General features: G+C 55.2%; 1 protein-coding gene across 5 annotated transcripts in view; it reads right to left on the reverse strand.

The window, feature by feature from the left end:
• The window catches only part of RALGDS (ral guanine nucleotide dissociation stimulator), a 55865-nt gene that overhangs the window by 5218 nt on the left and 30742 nt on the right, over nucleotides 1-19905 (reverse strand). For 2 of the 5 annotated variants that reach the window (XM_063174894.1, XM_063174892.1), the window contains exons 1-8: nucleotides 17794-17942; nucleotides 2675-2785; nucleotides 2002-2195; nucleotides 1600-1674; nucleotides 1269-1462; nucleotides 772-893; nucleotides 437-652; nucleotides 214-317 (exon numbers count right to left, since the gene is read on the reverse strand). In XM_063174894.1, the coding sequence (XP_063030964.1) occupies nucleotides 214-317; nucleotides 437-652; nucleotides 772-893; nucleotides 1269-1462; nucleotides 1600-1674; nucleotides 2002-2195; nucleotides 2675-2785; nucleotides 17794-17919 (1142 nt within the window). In that variant the 5' untranslated portion in view covers nucleotides 17920-17942. Of the gene's footprint in view, nucleotides 1-213; nucleotides 318-436; nucleotides 653-771; nucleotides 894-1268; nucleotides 1463-1599; nucleotides 1675-2001; nucleotides 2196-2674; nucleotides 2786-17793; nucleotides 17974-19905 lie in introns of those variants that run through there. The other 3 variants (XM_063174893.1, XM_063174891.1, XM_063174889.1) reach the window with 2 other exon arrangements.

Here is a 19905-nt window from a genome sequence, read left to right on the forward strand (position 1 = left end):
CTTGCTGTTTGGGAGCTATTCCAAGGTGTTTCACACAGAAGGGTGAGGTGCTTTTATTTCCTCACCCTCCTGAAATCCCTGACACCTTACACTGGCCCCTGGGTTTTGGGCACACTCCAAGAGGCAGTGCTGGAGCTGAGGTGATCCCATAGACACATCCAAGTGCCACAGCACATTATTCCCCTTGAAAGCAGCCCTGCAGGAGCTCCTTACCTCAGGACCTCATCCCAGGTTTTCTTGAGCCGGTGCACGGCGTTGCACTGCAGGGCAGAGAGGATGGCTCGGAGGGAGGAGAAGTTTTTCAGGATGCGGCACTCCTGAGGGCAGACAAAGAGATAACAGGATTGGGGTTAAAAAAAAGCTGGAGGATCTGCTGGCATTCCAGCAGAGGAAAAAGCTCATCCCTGGGGTGGAGGTGGGAGGGGAGCTGTCCTACCCGAGCCACTTCGATCCACCGCTCCACCACCTTGGCCCTCTGCTGTGGCTTCAGGGACCTGTCCCCGAGACAAGTGGCAATGACACAGTTGGCCACGCTGTTGAACTGGGAGACCGTGGCACGGATGGTGGGGGCCAGGTGCTCTTTGCCCTTCTTGTCCCTCTGGGACCAGATGCAGCCCAGGCAGTGGTAAGGCACCACTTTCTTGAACAGCTCCTGGAGGATGAAGGGATGGAGAAGGGTTTCTTGGTGTTCTTTGAGGAGAGAACAGGCCAGGAGAAGAGCCAGGACAGTGCCCAGAGCACCACTGACCCAGCTGGTGGGTGACTACTCACAGCATCCATCAGTGTGAACTGTTCTGCCACCATCTCTGGGGAGAAGGAGAGGAAATCTGGCTTCCCATCACTGACCCCGTTCTCTTCTACCAGCTGGAAGGTGCAGCTGCTGTGGTCCACAGCTGCAGGAGACAAGGGTGAGGCTGAGCACTGCAGTGCCCACACCAACCCACACCAACCCCCTACAGACACCTACACCCCACCTCCCTAGATCTTCATCCCATCTAGCTGTGCACCTCCAGCAATAAGGCTCAGATAAAAGGATAGTCATTTTAAACCTGGGTGCAAATGTCTACAGAGGATTAAAGGCAGATTAACTAATCCACTTAGAAATCCCACTCCTCCTGCAGCTGGATTGGCTTCCCAGTGAAATCCCATGTAGAATTCACAGGCGTTCATCCACGTGGCTCAAGTTTTAGAGAGCCTCAATGCCAACCAGCAGCATTCCCTCCACCAGCAGCCCCAAATGAGCCCTGCAAGCCAGGGGAGCACCCCACCTTCTGCCTCGGCCTCGCTCTGCTCCTGCTGCTGGAACTGGGCCAGCAGGATGCGGGCTCGGCGCTCCAGGTCGGAGCCGGGGATGTTGTGGCGCACGTAGGAGATGAGCTGCTTCAGGCAGGCAAAGTCGGGGGGCTTGCGGAAATCCTCCGAGTACTGGTCCAGCCAGGCCCCCAGGATGGAGGAGATGGTGCTGCAGGAAGGGGGAGAACACAGGCAAAGGGAATCAGGTGCCAGGAGAAACCTGTGTGCACGCCCACAAGCCCAGGGCAGCGCTGGGATGACAGATCCCCCCCCAAAGAGCTGCCACCACAGCACAGGCAGACTTACTTCTTCAGCTCCATCCTCTCATCCACAGTGTGCCTGGCGTGGTCCCCGTTCGCCTGCACGTGGAGTTTGCCATACCTGGTGGGGCAGAGGGGAGGCAGTGAGCACCCTGCCTTCTTCTCCCTCCACATCACCCCCAGCTCTGCCACGGGGTCAGGATGAACCTGCTCTGCAGTGTCCTGCTCCCCTCCCTCTGCCACAACCTCCCCATTACAGGAAGGGAAGCAGCCAGCGCTGGCCATCTCACTGGAAGAGCTCCAGCTTTCCAGAAAGTTCTGTCCTCCCTGCCCTGTCCCAAAACCCTCACGCTGATGGAGCTGGGGGAAGCCACCAAACCCCCAAGGCATCGCGGCAGAAGATGCTGGAGCTTTCCTGGCCACCCCCAGCTGTGTTTTTGGGGCTCACCTGTTCAGCAGCAGGTCCAGCACTTGCTTGGTGGTGGCGAAGGCCCGGTAGGTGCACAGGAAGATGGTGACATAGGTGGAGTCATTGCCCTTGAAGGCTGAGACCAGGTACTCCACCAGCTTCTCCAAGGTCCCGGCTTTGATCGTCCTCACCTTGCACGTCTCGTAGAGGTTTAAGGCTGACTCGTTCTCAAACTGCCAGGACAGGAGCAGAAGTCAGTGGGCTGGGTGAACACAGACACCATCAAGTGCAAAGCGTTCCCAGCAGCTTCACAAGGCCGGGTCTAGGCTGGGATCCCCACAGGGATCTTCCTTGCAAAGTGTTTCCTGCAGCTTCACAAAGTCAGGTGTAGTCTGGGATCCCCACAGGGATTTTCCTTTCCTGGGAAAGGACGGCTGAGTCTCCTCAGATATCAAACACCAGCAACCCAGCTGAGAGGACATGAGCACTTGGGAAACCTCAGGAAAGGCCTTAGAGTTGCCAAAATCCAGGTACAAATCAGAGTTGCCCTATTTTTCAAAACGGGGCTGTGCAGATTGTTTCACCTGTACCCCCTTCCCATGCAGCAGAGGGCAACAGGTGCTCCCACTCCCTGCTCCCAAATCAACACATGATTCCCGTGGCAGGGAAACATCTGGATCCTGCCCTGAGGCAGGAGGAGCCCCCAGCTTACCCCCAGCCAGCGCTGCCCTTTGTTGGCCGTGTGGTGGAGCTGCACTTTCCGGAGGGATATGCTGTAGATCACACCATCCTCCAGCTCTTCTCCAATCTCCTGTGTGGAGCTCTGCACGGAAAAACAAGATACACCATGAGATAAGGGGAGCAAAGCGTGGCAGAGACGCTTTTGTGGCTCCTGTGAGGGATCCCAGCAAGCCAAAGGCAGCAGCTGGCTGGCAGGGAGTCTCCCTCACCTGCTCAGAAATGCAAACCAGGCGACACCAGGGTGTCTGGCTGGCTGAGCCTGCCCACAGTGGAGCCAGGACTTTGGGAAAGCTGCTCTTGGTCTGTCCCACATCCCCTGGCTCCATGTCTCAGCCCTTCAGCAAAGCCAGTGCAAGGTGGGACCCCTCACAAGGCAGGGAAGGGGACAGTGACAGCACAGCCCAGTGCCCTGCCCTGGCTGCTCCCCTCTCCTGTGAGGTGACATTGGCTCCTGGTCTGAGCAGAGTCTCAGTGATCTGAACCAAGCACCCTGGTGCACTTCCCTAATAAATAATAATAAAAATAACAAAATAATGAAAATAATAATAATAAAAGTAATCACTGTCAAACCAAGCTGCCCATGGCACAAGGCAGAAACCCAAAGCTCAAAGCTGGGGGGAAATCCCAGAGATCTGCACCAGGGTGGGATCAGGCACAGCCAGGACCGGTTTGGACACAGGGTTCAGGCACCCAGCTATGAGCTCCCATTTCTGCTCTGGAGAATGGAGAGCACCAACAATTTGTTGAGGAAAGGGGTGATGCTTCTCAGGGCAGGTCCCCAGGCACACACCTTCCCCAGCACCACACACCAGCACGGGCTCAGCAGCAGCTCCAGCCCCACAAGGACAATTTGGTTCCCTCCTCCTCCTCCTCCCTAACCACGCTCTGCTGAGTCAGTGCCTCCCTTAAGGAGATTTATCCAGATCCTTTTAAACACTGCAGGGATCTCCCCCGCCCTCATCCCCCTCACCAAATGGCAGGACATGGATGAACACACACCAAAACCCAGAGCTCAGCAGAAGGAGAAAATGCCTGAAAGCTGTAAGCTGGTTAGAGGGGGAGGTGAGCATCACTGGGACACAGGGCTGTGGGGACAAACCTCTCCTGCCAGAGCCAGCCCTGAGCATTCACAACAACACGCTGAGGAAGAACTGCCATGAAAGGATTTAGGATGGAGCCCCAGAAGTGATGCTGCTCCCTGCAAAAACTCCTCCCCAAATTGCCCTGTGAACACAGGGACAGCCACACCAGGCTCAGAAGGGGCTGCACACCTCAGGAAACAGGAGTAGAACACGACCACAGGATCCTGAGCTGATGGATGCCACGCACACCCAAACACTCCTCCTTTATCAGCCCCACCACAGCAGTGCCCACTGCTCTGCTCTGACACCCTGCTCAGGCCAGGGCTGCTCCTCACAAGGAGTCAAGGCAGGGAAGCACAGCCAGCCCAGAGACTGAGGGGAAGCTTGAAAAAGCCTCTCACTCACGGCTGTAATGAATGAGGGCAGAGAATCCCCCTGGGCAGGGTTCTGACTTTTTCACTTTCTGCTGAACCTGCTTTTCTCACTTCGTGCCAGACTATGGAGAGGGTTGGTTTGCTGAAGTTCAAGGAGCTGTGAGGTTCTGCTGTGAGCACCAGGGGCCTTTCCCAGGGTCCACTGGCTTCCAGAGCAACCCAGAGAGCACCCACATGAGGCAGCAGACACCAAACATCCTTCCTGGCACCTGTGTCTGTCCCTCTCTTGTTCTCTGGGATAAATTATGGCACAAATTTGTGCTCAAGTACACTGCCCTGGGGACTGGCACAACCTTGGCACAGCTAAAGCTTTGTGTCCACTCTGGATCAAACATCTGCACTGACAGCACCTGACCAAGTTGGCCAAGCTGTCTTTCTTCCACCTTTAGATGCTGTTCCCAACAAAAACAAAACAAACAAAAATCAACAAAACAAACAAAAAAAAAGCCATGGAAATGCTTCCCAATTTTTCCTGGGCTCTTTCCCAGCCTTTATCACCCAACCTGCATGTCAGCCCTGCCCCTGTGTACCTCCCACTTAAGCTCTGGGTCCAGCAGGACCAGAGCCCTGTACAGCCTAACTCAGAAAAGAGATTTGGCCGGGCAGTTGTAAACCCCAGACGAAAATATTGAGAAAAATCAGATGCTTGCTAACATGCAATTAAATTCATAAATTAAATCATATGGGAGGAAAAAACCATCTCAGGATCAACCCATGAATCATTGGCAACCGCTGTGCAACTACAGTGGAAATTATTGCCACAACTGCGCAGGGTTTTCACTCTGCATTTCGTGTCACGTGCAGGGGATACACCCCACTCCGATGTGCAGAAAAGCAAATTTCATTTCCTTCCCATATCCAAGACTGCCAGATTCATTCATTTTTTGCCTTGCTGACTTGTGCGATATCCCCCCAAGTTCCCCCTTTGCAAACCACACACGAAGGCCACGGCTTCCCAGCGGTCTGCAGGCTCCTGCCAAGAGCCAGGAGAGCTGCTACACTGGGACATTCTAAAATTTGGCTATTTATATTCCGTGTGAGCTTCCTCTTCCCCGCGGCTGCTCCTGCGAGATGCTGATCGTGCATTCCGCGCACGCTGGTTAAAAACCAACCCAAAGCAAAAAAGCAGAGGCAGGATGGAGCCAGAGGAGCCTCATCCCAACACCTGCACCAAGCACACGTTTCTCCCCTTGCAGGTGAGCTGGGAGCAGGGCAGGGACAGACTCAAAACCTTGACCCGTGCCTTATATTTGTGCTGGCCACTGTGCAGAATCCTCCATTCACACCAGCAACCAAAGCTGAATGCCTTCAAAATGGTCTCTAAAGAGTCAGATGAGTGCTTCCCTTTGCTTAGATGATTGGAAATGACACTATTTCAAAAGATGCAGAGCAGACAGGGCCTTGGAGGCAGCAATCACTGAATATTGCAACAGCCCCTGCTCCCCAGTGCCTGCCCTGCACATCTGCTGGAATTTTCTGCCCCTTAGTTCGGAAGAAGGGAACATGAGTCAGGCTCAGCCAGCACACAAACCCTCCTCCACCTCAGCCTGAGGGTGAGACACAGGTGAACAGCCCCTTCTGTTGGCACAAGGGATGAATCCAACAGGCCCAGGCAGTGCTTTAAACATCTGCAACAAGATTTGATGGCTATGGCATCTGCACCTTCCACCAAATTCATACAGGTGGGACCTGGCAGCCCAGAAAGTGAGATCCAGCACATTTCAAGATGGGCACCAAGAAATGGAGTACACAGAGAAAATGAAGGTTTGGTTTGGTGAAATCCTGGTTCTCTGCACACACCAGAAAGGCTGGAGCACAAGGGGCACAAGGAAAAGCCACACGTTTAACTCTCCCCAGTTGCGCAGAGCAGAGGCTCTTGCAGAAGCAGCAGTGAGTGAACTCTGCAGGAGTTCATCCCCTGAAATATGAAACGGGAGCCTGCACCAGATGGCTGCCCTGGGCCTGGGGACTGCCTCTTCCAACTGCAGCCAGCCCTGGAGCTCCCACTGATGGTTCAAAGCCTTTGTGACTACACCAGGGAGGAATTCCTGCTCCGTGCAATAAACTCTTCTGCTCTCCGCTCAATGTTCTTGTACTCGGCGTGGTGTCAAACCCCACGTCTTCACACAGAGGATTAATAAGGAGCTCCAAGAGATGCAGCCAAGGTTTGTGAGCCTGGAGGAAGGGTGTGAGGGACCCTGAGAGCAGGCAGAGAGCAGCAGCAGCAGCAGGGACTCTGCCTTGGGCTCTTCCCGACAGATGAAAGGAGGGGAAAATGCAAAAACCAAACAGCAAAGCAAAACATTGGCTCGGGCTCTGCGTTTTGGAAAGTGTTTGAGCTCAGTCACAAAGGTGGTTTTAGTTGGACAGGAGCAAAGTGCAGGATTAAGTGTGAGCGCGGCTGCATCCCCACACTTACACACAGACAATTACCCAACAATTACCAGGTCTTAAGAGCTCTGCTCCCACGTGCCCCAGGTTAGTGCACTGGCCTCCAAAGGCACAAAAATAATGAACTGTTAGTGGAAAAAGGTATTAATTTCAGCACACGTGGAGGAGGCACAGCTGCCTAAAGTGCTTTTGCTGATGCTCTCTGGGCCACAGCTGGTTTAACAATCAAGATATTTGTGTTACTCTGCTCCCTTTTCTGTTGAGTTACACAAAATTCCTGTTCTACAGACAGGTACAGAGCAGCACCGAGAGTATCTCTGCTGAATTCAAAGGGGCTGCTGCTACCAGCCACAAGAGAGGAGCAGACACTAACCCAGCCCCTGGGAAGCCAGGAATGTGTGCCTGTTGGGAATTAACAGAGACAAGAAAAGGCAGAGCTGAGCCCCAGAGACGTCACCAGGGGTTTCCCATTGAAGCTCTTGCACAAGCTCAAAAGAACCCAATGAAAGGTGGTAAAGCCAGAAGCAGCAAGTGGGGGTTTGTTCTTTACAATCCCCAGCCCTTTCTCAGAATAATCCCTTCCCACTAGCAACGGGAAATGGGCCTTTCCAGAAACAGAGGAAACCAGCTCCAGCACGGTCCACGTCCAACACCAACCCCCAGCTCGCTTTCATTTCACCCCCAGGAGCAAAACCTGAACCCCTGCAAGCAACAGCAGCGACTCTGGGACCTCTTATGCAAAGCTGAGTGTATGACATTATGTAAAAGGAAATAGGAAAAAAGTCAGCCCCGGGTAGTGAAAGGAAAACAAGCTCAGTTCTGTGAACCGAAGATAAAGACCACAAAAGCAGAAGCACCCTCTGTCCTACACGTCCAAAATAAGCACACACAGCACAACACTCTTCCCCTCATGGGGACTTCCAGGCAAAAAGCCCTGAGGTGGCTCTTCCCCCACAGCTCTGCCTCGAGGGATCATCCACTCCTGGCACTCACAGTTTCCTTGCCCTGGCTGTGCTCAGGAAGGCTCCAAGGACTACCCCGAGTGCTGAGGAAGCTGACAAACATCCCCTGCTTTAGGGGAAGGAAAGGTGCCCACGCTGCTGACTCACAGCATGTCCTTTGGAGCAGCAGCCCCACTGAGGGCAGCAGCACTTTTGCTCCAAAACATCATCCCAGCCATGGGTGCTGAACTGTTCATTCCCAGCCATGGCCATGGTGGCACTGGGGTGGGCAAGTTCATCTCCCACTGTCTCCTTTCCCCCTGCCACAGCTGGGTGTACCCAGCCCCTGCTCCCCATGCAGCGATGTTCAGCAGAAAGACAATTCCTTTGGGTTTCCAGCACTCTCTGCCTTCCTGCCTGCCTGCTCCGAGCTGCCTCAAACCAGGACCGGTTCCAGCAGCCCATAAAAACACAGCAACAAAAGGGGAAACAGGAAAAGAACAGAAAGAGGGCCAGAAGCTGAACTCAAACCCACCATGAAAAAGGGGTGGTTTTGCCAGGACACCAGGCCAGTGGCAACAGCTGAGGGCCTGTTCTCTCCCCAGCAGATGCTGGGTTTTCCTGACACTCTGCTCCAGATGTTTCAGCACAGAAAGCTGTGCCCTAGGGGAACAGCCCTGGAGCCAGAGCATCTCCCAGCACCACGATGGGGCAGAGAAAAAGAGAAAGAGGGGTCACATCACCCCGTATCTGCCTCTTGTAGGGAATCTTACACCTCTTTCTTTGGGCTCTGTGGGTCCAGAGACCAACAGCAGCTCTGCCCCTGTGTCTGTGACCCAAAGGGAACCAAAGGCAGCCTTGTCCACCCTGGCAGCCCAGGGAGAAGGGAAGGAAAGCTGGCAGCTGTGTTGCAGAGGCATCTTGTGACTCACACGCAGTGAGTCAGTGGCTGGAGCAAGGATTAGGAGCTCAGCCTCGGTCTAGGAAGGAGACAAAGCAGATAAGCAGGATTCCTCCCCCGTTTGCTCCTGGTTTGCTTTTAGGGAAAACCAAGAGCCTTCCCACATGGAGAGACTTTTCCCACTCTTTTTGTGGTTTGGAAATCAAAGGCTCTGCATGGCCACTCCATCCCCAGCCTTCAATCAGACCCCTGAGGTGGGGAAATGCAGGTGCTGGGGGCTCAGGCTGACAGGGGGACTCCCCAGGGAAAAACAAACTCCAGCCACAACAGGGATGACTGGTGAACTGCAAACCCTGAGTTTCCTACACCCAGGAAGCCACCACCCATTTTGCTCCCCATGTGGAAACACCACCCCGTGTGTTCCCTCCCAGGGGACGTGCTGGGATGGGCTCCCCTTGCAGCCTATTCGGAGAAAACTGAGTGCAGCAGGTTTTGCTTCCTCTCTAAGCTGATGGAAAAAAAAAAAGATCCCGCCAACACAGCAGATCTGGCTCTTGCTCCACAGCCCTGAGCCCCGTGCTGATAATGGCCCTGGAGCATCCCTGTCCTGAGCCAAGGCCTCTGCAGGGGCAGGCTGGGAGCAGAGGGACACAGCCCTGCTCACAGAGCCACCCGACTCGCCCACACCCCCGGGGCATTACTGGAAGTGAAACCAGAACGATGCGGCTGGTGAAAAACGGTGCATAAAAAATTAATGCAGGTACTGCTCTGCGAGGTTAAATAAAGATTGAGCGGTTCGTCCCGAGTCATTTCGGCTCAGAACAAAAAGGGTTTGGGTTTTACTGAGGTGGAACAGAAAAATCTGCGATGAAAACATAACTGAAACAAGTTCAAAAACTGATTGATGTTTTTCTGGGTGTACAGTAGCACCTGGAAGTCACGTGCAACATGACAGCTCCCCAGTGCCTTGTTCAAAAGTGAATTTAAACATGAGGGGTGGCATGAAAAGTTCCAGCCTACCTGACCTAATGCTACTCCATCAATTCCACCTCTGGAGCAGGGCCCTGGTGCACCAAATGTGTTATTTCTGGGGCAGCAACAGCTGCCAGGAGTGTTGGGGAAGGGATGGAGATGAGGTTGGCACTCAGAGATGATGTTCCTTGAAACTGATTGGAATAGTCACAGCTAAAATGTCAATTCTGGCGTCACACATGTTCACCAGGACACACAGATTTGTTCCTCGTGGCAGCTCCAGGGCAATGCTTGTCCTTTTCATGCATCAGCACCTGCAAGTGACTCCATCTTCACAAAAGTCTTTACATTCCCAGAGATGCAAAACCTTGAACACTCTCCAGCTCTCAGCCCATGCACCAGCCCCAACAGCCAAAAAATTTGTCTTAAGAAGCATCATCTGCAATAAAATCAGCTCCTTTTGTCAAACCTGCCCCTTGCCCTGGCACATCCATATCCTGCATGAATGAAGTGCTCACCTGGGCACACACAAGGTGGGACGTGCAGGAAGGGCAAAGATCCCAACTGCCAGATCCCACACTGACATTCCCAGAGAGTTTCACCCCACAGCACTCCCCAGCAGCCTGGTTAAACTGTAAATATAAATGTCTGCACAATAACTCTCCTGCTGCAGCTTGCAGAGGGGAAAAGACAGCAAAGCCAAAATCTCCCTGGAATTCTGAAGGTGCACACACTGGGGGCTGTCCAAAAGCCAAAGCCTTGCTCTGGCTGACAGAAACAGCACCTTTCCCCTCTGTTTCCATTTGAACAAGGTTAATTTCAACCTAGCTCAGACACATCCTTAGTTTAGATAAGCTGAACCGAAATAAACCCCAGTGAAATAAACCCCAGTGAAATAAACCACAGCGAATAAACCCCAGTGAATAAACGTGTCCACCCATGTGTTTACTCTGCCTTACGTCAACCAGCACTCCCTCCACCAAACCCAGCATGACCAAACTGGGCAAAGCTGACAATCCCAGACCTTTAGGGACCCCCTCCTCAAAATCCCATACAGAGAGGATGCCCGGGGGCCTCTGCATGCCCTTATCCCAGCCTGGCCCGGGCACGCTGTGCCAGCCGGCTCGATGGCACCGCCGGTGGCACCGCGACAGCCTCGGCTCACTCTGTGTGTGCGTGTCTGCACCAGGGTGACCCAGTAAACAGCTGAAGCAGAGAAAATGCAGGAACAATCCAGCACGGAGGGGCTGGCAGTGAAAGGACGAGAGGAATAAATGCGGGGCTTTGTTCTCCGGCCGGGATGACGCGCGGCTCCTCCATTTGCTGCTGGTTTGTGATTCCCGGGACCAGCCGGCCTCGTCCCGGCCTCCTCCTGACACCCGCAGCCCCAGCGTGTCCCAGCACAGCCCAGCTGCGGGTTCCAGGCCATTCCCTTTGCTCCGAGGAGATTTTCCCCTGGCAGAGCATCCCGCTACTCGTTCCCCTCCCCGCGGCGCCCGTGGGAAGGTGGAAGAGGCGAGAGCGAGCGCTGCTGCTCTGTAATCAACAAAATCTCACCTTGGGAGTATTACTTAAATAGGTGTCAGCGAGGCAGGAGGTGCGACAGGAGCGGGTGGCAACATGCCGACACCTCGAGGGGGGAACGGGATGCTCCGCCAGCTCCCGGTGATTTCCACAGCTGAGGCAAATGCGATTTGACGATTAACTGGCACCTTTGGGGAGAAAGCCACTTGGAAAGGATGAAAATCGTGCTGTTGTCAAGAGTCTGAACACACAGCAAAGTGAGATTTGGCCCCGGGTCCTGCCCTGTGTGCCAGATCTGTGGCACAAGGAATGCAGGTGCCCAGGCTGGGAGGACAAGTTCCATCCCCAGACCCTCAGCCCTTGCTCTGTAAGTGCGGGTTTTTAGCCATGGAGCACTTCAGAGCAGCTCAAACATCCACAGGTGCCTGTTCCTCCTGGCCACGCACCTCGGTGAGCAGGCACACACACACACGTTCCCATCCTCGCTCATTTGCTCCTGCCACCCTGCCTGCTTCATCCTCTGCCATCAGCAGCCACAAGTGAACACTCCTGCAGCCTGGCCTCACATTTAATAAAATTATTTTGGGATACCCAAAAAGCTGAAGTGCACAATGACTGGGGCAGCATCAATGTGAAGAGGGCAGAAGTGCCAACCTTCATCCCCTGACTCCTTCCCTTTGATGTTCCCTGCATTAAGACCAGCCAAGCCTCAAACATCCCCATCCTCCCAGAGCCGACTTTTTTGCTGAGGAACACACCAAAACCCATGGGAATGAGGACTGGGAGGGAAGGAGTTTGTGGAATACCCCCCCAAGAAGCACCTCAGGGAAGAAGTGTTTGTTATGACACCGCTGTGAGCCATAGCTGCGCTCTGAGTCACCCCAGCAGTGCCAGGGAAGAACCAGCCAGGCCTGTCCTGTCCCTGTGCCAGCTCTCACTGTTGCAACAGGGACAGAATGGAGTAGAGCACATTGTCTGGAAACCCAGAAATGCCACTGAGTGTCACCAGCAACGGGCACCGCCAACACTGCTCAGCACGGGGCTCCTGAGCAGCAGAACTGCAGCTGGGAACAGATAGCCATGAAAAATGCAACCAAAAGCAAACAAAGAGCAGCTTTTGGAGGAAAAATAGCAGCATTTGGAGAAAAAGTGGGCTGTTTTAAGGTGATAAACCAGCCTGAGCCTTGGCCTTGCCCTGGAGGGTCTGTAGGGATTGTTGGGGTGACACCATCAGCCCCACGTCACATCCCCCAGCTCCCAGGCTCTGCTGCTGCTCCAGTGCACAGAGCCAGACCTTGCCACCAGCTGAGCCTTTCAGACAGCTGTCTGACCAAAATCCCCGGGGTTTCAGCCTAAAGTGGAAGGTGAGGTCCTGAACCCCCCAGGCACATGAAGGTGGAGCTTCAGCATCCTTCCCACAGCTGAGCTTTGCCCCTGCCAGACCCAGGCCAGGTGCTTTGCTTTGCCCAGCTTGGCTAAACCCTGGTTTCCTGAAGTCAGTTCCGACTCCTAGAGGTGAACCCAAAGCAAACACACAATTTCACAAACACTCTCTGGCTGGAGCAGGAGCCTGGGGCAGGCTCTCAGCTTCAGAGTCTCCATGGAGACCCAGCCACTGCAAGGAGCAGGGAAAGGCTGTGTGGTTTTTCTCCATCACATGAAAAGAGGTTCTGGTAAGACGGGTAGTAAGCCCTTGGCAAAGCAGGTTTCCACACAAGCCCTCAGTTCAGCTGCTGGACTGTGGTTAGCAGAAAGCAAAAAAATAATGCCTCAGCATTCCAGATGAGGCTGCCTCCGATGAGTTTCCTCTCCAATCTGCTCTGTTTGCAATTCAGACCAACTTTTTTTTCCCCTCCCATCCGCTCTGAGGACTCGGCTGGCCCCTGGCAGGCAGAGCCATCCCCATCCTGCCTCTGCTGGGCCCGGGGCTCCCCAGGCAGCTGCTCCCAGCACCCCACGTGTGCAGGGAAGACGCCCTTTCTCGTCCCAGCATGTTCCTGACAGCAGAGCTCATCCAAATACCATGGGTGCAATGAAAACAAACTGCCGTGGAGCCAGCCGAGGCTAAAGGGCCACGCCAGGAGCCTCTGTGTGTGTTTAATCTCCAGTGACACTCAGCTGTCACATAACTCCTGACCCTCAGGTAGAGGGAACTCGGCGTTATCTAATGTGAAAGTGCTGCCCTACAAGAACCCGGGCCAGCACAGCTGAATGCAACTGAAGACCAGAGAGGTGATTTGCATAACATCACAAAAACAAACCCAAACGAGGTGAGGGACGGGGTCTGGGGAGCTGCAGAGTCACTGCAGGGCTCAGGAGGAGAGCAGTGTTTGCCCAGCACAGCACAGCCCACGCTGCCCGTGCTGGGAATTGGGAAAGGGCTTTCCTGGCACCCCTGGCAGGGCTGTTCCCAGGTGTTATCAGAACAAATGCCCTTCTGCAAACCCCCTGTGCCAACCCAGTGCCCGGAGCAGCCCTTGCAGCTCTGCCCCTGCCCCGACCCCCTCCCCGTGACTCCCTGGCTGGGATTACTGGGATTACTGGGATTACTGGGATTAGTGCTCCGTGCTCAGCACTCCCTTTCCCCAACGACTCAGGAGCAAAGTCCAAATGCATTGTTACATTGGGGCTGCTGTGAGGTGCAGGTGAGTCCCCACCTGGGCACTGAGACACTGATAGCTGGGATGTCCAGTGGTGCTGCTGTTCCCAGGGATGCTCCCTCACAATTCCAGCGTGATGCTTCTGCCTGGGCACCAAACCCCACTGCCAGCCTCACCTTTCAGCCCACTGATGCTTCCCTCTGCAAAACAAAGACCCCCACAGACCCCTGGAACAACAGACACACACTTGGGAGCAGCCACGGATGCTGCTGTGGGATCTAACCCACACAAACATCACATAAACCTGTAAAATGACTCAATCCCACAACTCGACTCCTTCTCCCCAAGGCCAGAGGAATGTTTCAAACCCCAATCCTCCCCACCAAAGCAATGCACAAGCCCTGAGCTGTGCTGGAGCCCCCCGGGGCCCCCCGCCAGCAGCTCAGCCAGCTTTGTATCCAAATCCTGCTCCTTAGCAACCACATTTTTTTCTCCCCCTCTTGCTGAGTCCGTGGGAGATGAAGAAATATTTGAGAACTGAGACAGCCCTGCTGCAAGGATATATTTAAATAAAAGGAGCACGGACGTTTGAAAGCCAGGCATTAGGCAGCTCTGGAGATAAGGGTGTCAGAGAAAGTGTGAGCAGGGCAAACCCAGCCTTTAAATGTGCTCTGGAGTGACCTAAATAAGCTCTTTCCTCCCTCAATTACTCTCCCCTCGGGGGCACAGAGAGCTGGGAGGGGAGATGGAGGAGCTGCTGGCCAGACCAGCTCAGGGGGCCCTAAAACCAGGCAGAGCTCTGGCCCTGAGAGTGGGGTGGTCACAGCCAAACCCCAAATCCCTAACAGTGCTGGGTGCTCAATGAGACCCATCCCTGCAGGCACAGCTGGCCTGATGCTCCTTTGGCTCATCACACCCCGAAGGCAGGCCCAGGGAAGTGGGGAAATACTCCAGGAATAGATAAATAATCTGCATTTATTTGTCCCTGCCTGGTGATGCCACCCTGAGAGCCACAAAAAGAGAGGCTGCAGTGGAGCAACAGTGTGATCTGAAGCTGAGTGATGCTGAAGCACGGGGTGGGGCTGGGGGGCTGTTTGCCCATTCAGCCTGTGAACAAACACAGATTTCAGTTTCCAGGGCTGCCAGTCTCGTACTAAATCCACTAAAACCTCAGTGAGACCCCAGTGTGGTGATCCCCACCCTTATAGAAAAATGGCACAGCAGCCTCTGAGTAAAACAATTATTGCACAAACTCATCTGGAAGCTTCTCTCCAGCTTCTCTCTAACCCTATCAAACAATAATAATAATAATAAAACTCTCCCACCTCTGTTATTCCCACCCTGCATCAGCCACCAACAATCAGCATCCCAGCCTGCTCCAGGCCTCACCAAACCCTGTTGGAAGGGAGCCAGAAGGTCCAAGAAATACCAACAGATGATGTTCATCTGGCAAATTGCAAGGGACATATCAGGTTGTGCCTGGGGGAGGAGAACAGGCTGGGGGGAAAGGATCTTATTCCAAAGGCACCATAGGAAGTGAAAAGAAAATGGCTTTTAAGAGGTATCTTTGTCTCTCCCTCCCAGCTGTAAAGAACAAGCGCTGACCTATGAGGCATCTGGGCTGAGCAATTCAAGTTTTCAAGGATTCGTTTAGCAACTGAAAATCTCCTAATTGTTCAGAAAACAAACACAGCCAGAATTACAAGGACTTTTTTATGAGGGGTTTTTTTTTTTTTTTATGAGAGTCAGCCCAGCCTCCTCAGAGGTTCAGCAACATCAGCTGCATGAAAGTTTCACTCTGTGTCATCTGCAGTGGCGTTTTAGGCCAGCAGAATCAGGAGGGCCACCAGATTCACTCTGTGGCTCCTGCTGTACTGGGAGGATTGACACTCAACTGCTGAATATGGAGTGGACTGGAACTGAAAAGGTCAAAACAAAAGGTCTGCAAAGCTTCCCTGTCAACCCCCCAACTTGAGACAGCCAGTTTAAATTTTCCATCCCCCGTGGTTCGAATCCTGCAGAGAGCCCTTGGCTGCCTCACCCAGGGATGCTCTCGGATGCTGATCGATACCGTTGCTGTGGGATACAGGCCAAGGCTGCCCTGCTGCCCTCCCCTGGGGGCTCAGCCAGGCCCAGAGAGAGCCACAACCCCTGCAGCCTGCCCAGCAGCTTCCCAGGGAGCCCCCATCCCCCGTGGGACCGGACTGTGCAGCCAGGAGCTCTGCCAAAACCAGCGCAGCTCCCCCTGATGAGGTGACAAAGGTCCTGGGGACTGTCACTGGGGCTCAGCAAAACGCTGAGGGTCCCTGGGGGATCTTATTCAAATAATCTGCTTTCTCCTCTCAGTGCACAGCCTGAGGATTGCAACCCCACCAGGCCAGCGCAGTTGTCACAACAGTGACACATTTTTTCCCTTCCCCAGTCATGCAGTGAACACCCCGTGCATCCCAAAGCTGCTCAGGAGGTCACAGTGCACCCCTCTGGGCTGCCCCTTTTCTCACCACCACTCGGAAATAGGAAAAAAAAATAATAAAATGGAGGAATTTCTCTGTTCAGGACTGCGAGGGAAGCTGGAGGGATGCTGGGGCTGTGCTCTGACCATTCCCCAGCACAGCCCAGGGCAGAGATGTGGGCACAGGCAGCTCGGGGGGGGCCCTGGCTGGCAGCTGTGCCCGTGCCAGGCTCAGGTGAGCAGGGCTTTGCTCAGGGCCATCCCTTTTCCCACATCACCCAAGATGCTCCAAATCCCCCCTGAGCTCCAGAGCCTCCTCCAGCCGGGCACACCGCGTCCCCTGGGATTAGAGGGGCAGCACGCTGCATCACCCCCTCTTTTTCCCCTCCCTCCCTGCTCCTGCTCTCCCTGCCAAAATCGCGGCCCCTGCGCCTCCCGAGGCCGGACTTCCTGCCAGGCATAACACGAACCAGATGATGCACTCCAAAGCATGTCAGCACGCCCACCCCCAGGAGAGAGCAGCGGGGAGGGGAGAGCGGCGCAAACAAGCTGGATGGAGCTGCCGTGAGCCCTCCCGGAGCTGAGGAGCTCGGCTGCCCCCAGGCCAGAGGTGAAGCGGAACAGCCCGAGCTCATCAGCCCTTCCTGAGCAGCACTTTCCATCCAGCAGGTTGCGGGGTTGGCTGTTGGGGAGAAGGAGGCGCTGCCCTCCCCGGATATCTGCACGGCAGCCGGAGAGGTTTTAGCGGTGATTCCCCCCCCCCTCCCACCGCCCCTTTTCCAGCGGGAAGCATCCAGAGCAGCACATCTGCAGCTGGCTCTAAATCCCAGCAAAGCCAGACGGGCTGACCCTCGCTGCTGTTAACCCCTGCACCGCCAGGGCTGCGGGGTCTGTGCAGCAAAACCTTCCTCCTGACACACACGGTTCGCTCCCCACCAGCGACACTCCCATCACACCGATGACGATCATCCATTATCGAGATAAAAGGCCCAGCTGTGACTCAGATTATCTCGGGTGCCTCCACATGCAGCAGCCATCAACAAAGCGCTCGGGCCTCGCTGGGACCAGGCTGGCTTTGAGCCACCCGGGGCTCGAATCCAAACAAGCACAAATATTTTTGCATCCTCCAGGAAAGTCATCCCGATGCCCGTAACCTCCCCAGAGGACGCTTTTGTGGTTTGGACAAGCCTGAAGGCTTTAGAAGCAGCTCAGATCTGAGCAGGCTCCTGCCTCCCGCAGCCAAAGTCTCAAATAAAATATTAAAAGCCTGAAGTTTTAGCAATCTGCCTCTTTCCCTGGGTGTTTGGAGGGAGAGCATCTGGTTTCTCCCTAGAGTCCCACAGACACTCACAGCAAAAAAAGCCAAGTAGGGGCACCCATTTGTTCAATAAAATGAAACACCTAAAGCACTCAGAGGGCCATACAAGAAGGCTGGTGAGACTTTTGCGAGGGCATGGAGTGGTAGGATTTCAGCTGAAGGAGGGCAGATTTAGATATTAGGATGAAATTATTCTCTGTGAGGGTGGTGAGGCACAGGGCGCCCAGAGAAGCTGTGGCTGCCCCTGGAAGCGCTCCAGGCCAGGCTGGACGCTGCTTGGAGCAACCTGGGCTAGCTCAAGGCATCCCTGCCCATAGCAGGGGTGGGGAGAGATAATTTTTACGGTCCCTCCGAACCCAAACCGCTCAGCGATCCCGTGTAACAGCACTCTGCGAATCGCCCTGCGGATGCCCACAAACTCCGGGCCAGCCCTAGCGAGGCAGAGCCCCCCAAACCCCCCCAAACCCGGGCTCACCTCCAGCGGCGGCAGGTCGGGGTCGAGCTGCGTGAAGCTGTGCAGCACCACGGGGCTGCTCTCTCCGGCCACCTCCAGCCTGACGCCGCCCCAGAGGCTCCGGGCCCGCCGGCAGCCCTCGAACATCCTCTCGGTGCCGGCGGGGCCATGCTGCGGCGGGGCCCGGCGGCGGCTCACCATCGGCGGGGCCGCCGCGCCCGCATCCCCGGCTGCCCCCAAGCCCGCCGCCGGCCCCGCCAGCCCCCCCGGCTGCCCGGGGAGCCGCAGCGGGGATGTGGGGGCGATGCTCGGCGGAGAGAGGAGCGGAGCGGAGCGGGGCAGGCGCCGCACGGAGCGGGGCTGATGTCACGGCGGGGCAGGCACGGAGCCGGCCGGGCTGTAAAGCTCGGCTGGGTTTCCTCCCTCCCGTCCCTCCCGCAGCCTCCGCCCGCCCTCAGGGGCTGGCCCGGCTCGGCTCGGCCCCCTCGGGGAGGGGGGACGGGGATGGGACGCGGCGGGTGTGAAAAGCCCCGAGGCCGCGGGAAGGGGAGGAGGAAGATGAGGATGATGGTGATGGAGGAGAGGTAAAAACCAGCGAGAACTGCTAACTCTTGTATCTGAGTATAAAACCTCAGCCTCCTTACTTTCGATAGTAATCCGATGGTTTTAGGAGCCACTCATCCTGGTGCAAGTCCAAATGGACCTCTCACTAGTCCTAAACACATTCATACTCTTAACCCTAGTAACCCCCCATCCTATTTCCACTTCTATCCAACAACCTCAAGAACACCCCCCAACACAATCACAAACACAGCCAAAACCTTAATCAGCCTAATCCCAGCAGCAATCTACATCCACTCCGGAACAGAAAGCCTCACCTCCTTCTGAGAGTGAAAATTCATTACAAACTTCAAAATCCCCATCGGCCTAAAAATAGACTTTCTACTCCCTTACCTCCTTCCCCACTGCACTGTTCGTGTCATGATCTATCTGTGGGATGGGGTGGCCGGAGCTCCAGCCTCAACTGGGTGGGGCAAAAAACAAAAAAACCACCGGGGTGTTACCGTTGATGGGAGGGAGCAAAGTCACACAGGTGACAACGGCTCTGGGCGAGGAGCTTTGTGTCACCGGGTGCTCCCGAAGCACCTGGGGTTCACACACCAGCCAAAGGAAAAGTGTGAACTGCCAGCCCGTGAATATCATACCAGCACGTGTTTTCATCCCAGCGTTATCTCAGCCCGTGAGCTCAGCTCGGTGACACGGTGACAGCGCTGCGGGGACAGCGGGCAGGGTCCCCTGTGACCCCCGGTGAGTCAGTGCCAGCCCCCCAGCACACGCAAAGGGGGGATCAGGGGCCAGGGCAGTGCTCTGAGCCCAGCAGGGACTCCGGGAAAGCAAAACGAGCCTGGGGGACAGCAGGGCTGCAGATCCCGCTTTAGAGAACCCCTGCAACATAATTTTGTTTTCAGAGGCAGAGAGAAATGAGCAAAACTGTTTGTCATTCATCAGCCCCCTGTGCTGAGTGCTGCGTGCTCCAGCCCTCCCCTGCTCTTGCCCTTCCCTCCTCACACACTCACAAACTGCATCCCAGGGTCGGGGCAGTGCTGCTGACACCACCAAAACCCGGATTTTCATGCCTCAGCTCCCTCTGCAGCTGAAATAACATCGGCCTCCCAGGGCCTTGCAGCCCTGCAGCTTTATTTCCAGCGAGGATGGAGCCAAGGCTCACATGTCCAGCTCTGCCCAGGGCACCAGCAGCTCCTGCCCAGGCAGGAAGGGATTAACAAAGCTGCCAGGCCGTGATAGGCTTCCAACTGGAAAGTTTACCAGGCAGAAGGATGAGCCAGGACAACGTGGCCTTTTGTCCTGCTTCATCTGGAGCCAAAGAGGTCAGGGGGGACTTCCTGGACACGCTGGGAAAGGGGACCCAGCCCAGCAGCAGGGCCTTGCACTGCCCTGCCAGCCCCACATCTCCAGGGGCAATACACACAATTTAACCTGCCCAGGCACAGAAATCCAGCCCTGATCCCTGCCCAGGGCACCCTGCAGTGCCAGGTGGGTCAGGGCAGCTCACTCCAGCACAGGAGGATGTGATGCTGCTCCCTGCAGAGGCGTCCCCAGCCCCACTGACAC

The sequence above is a fragment of the Melospiza melodia genome, chromosome 22 (genome assembly GCF_035770615.1).
Source record: "Melospiza melodia melodia isolate bMelMel2 chromosome 22, bMelMel2.pri, whole genome shotgun sequence".
NCBI lineage: Eukaryota > Metazoa > Chordata > Aves > Passeriformes > Passerellidae > Melospiza > Melospiza melodia.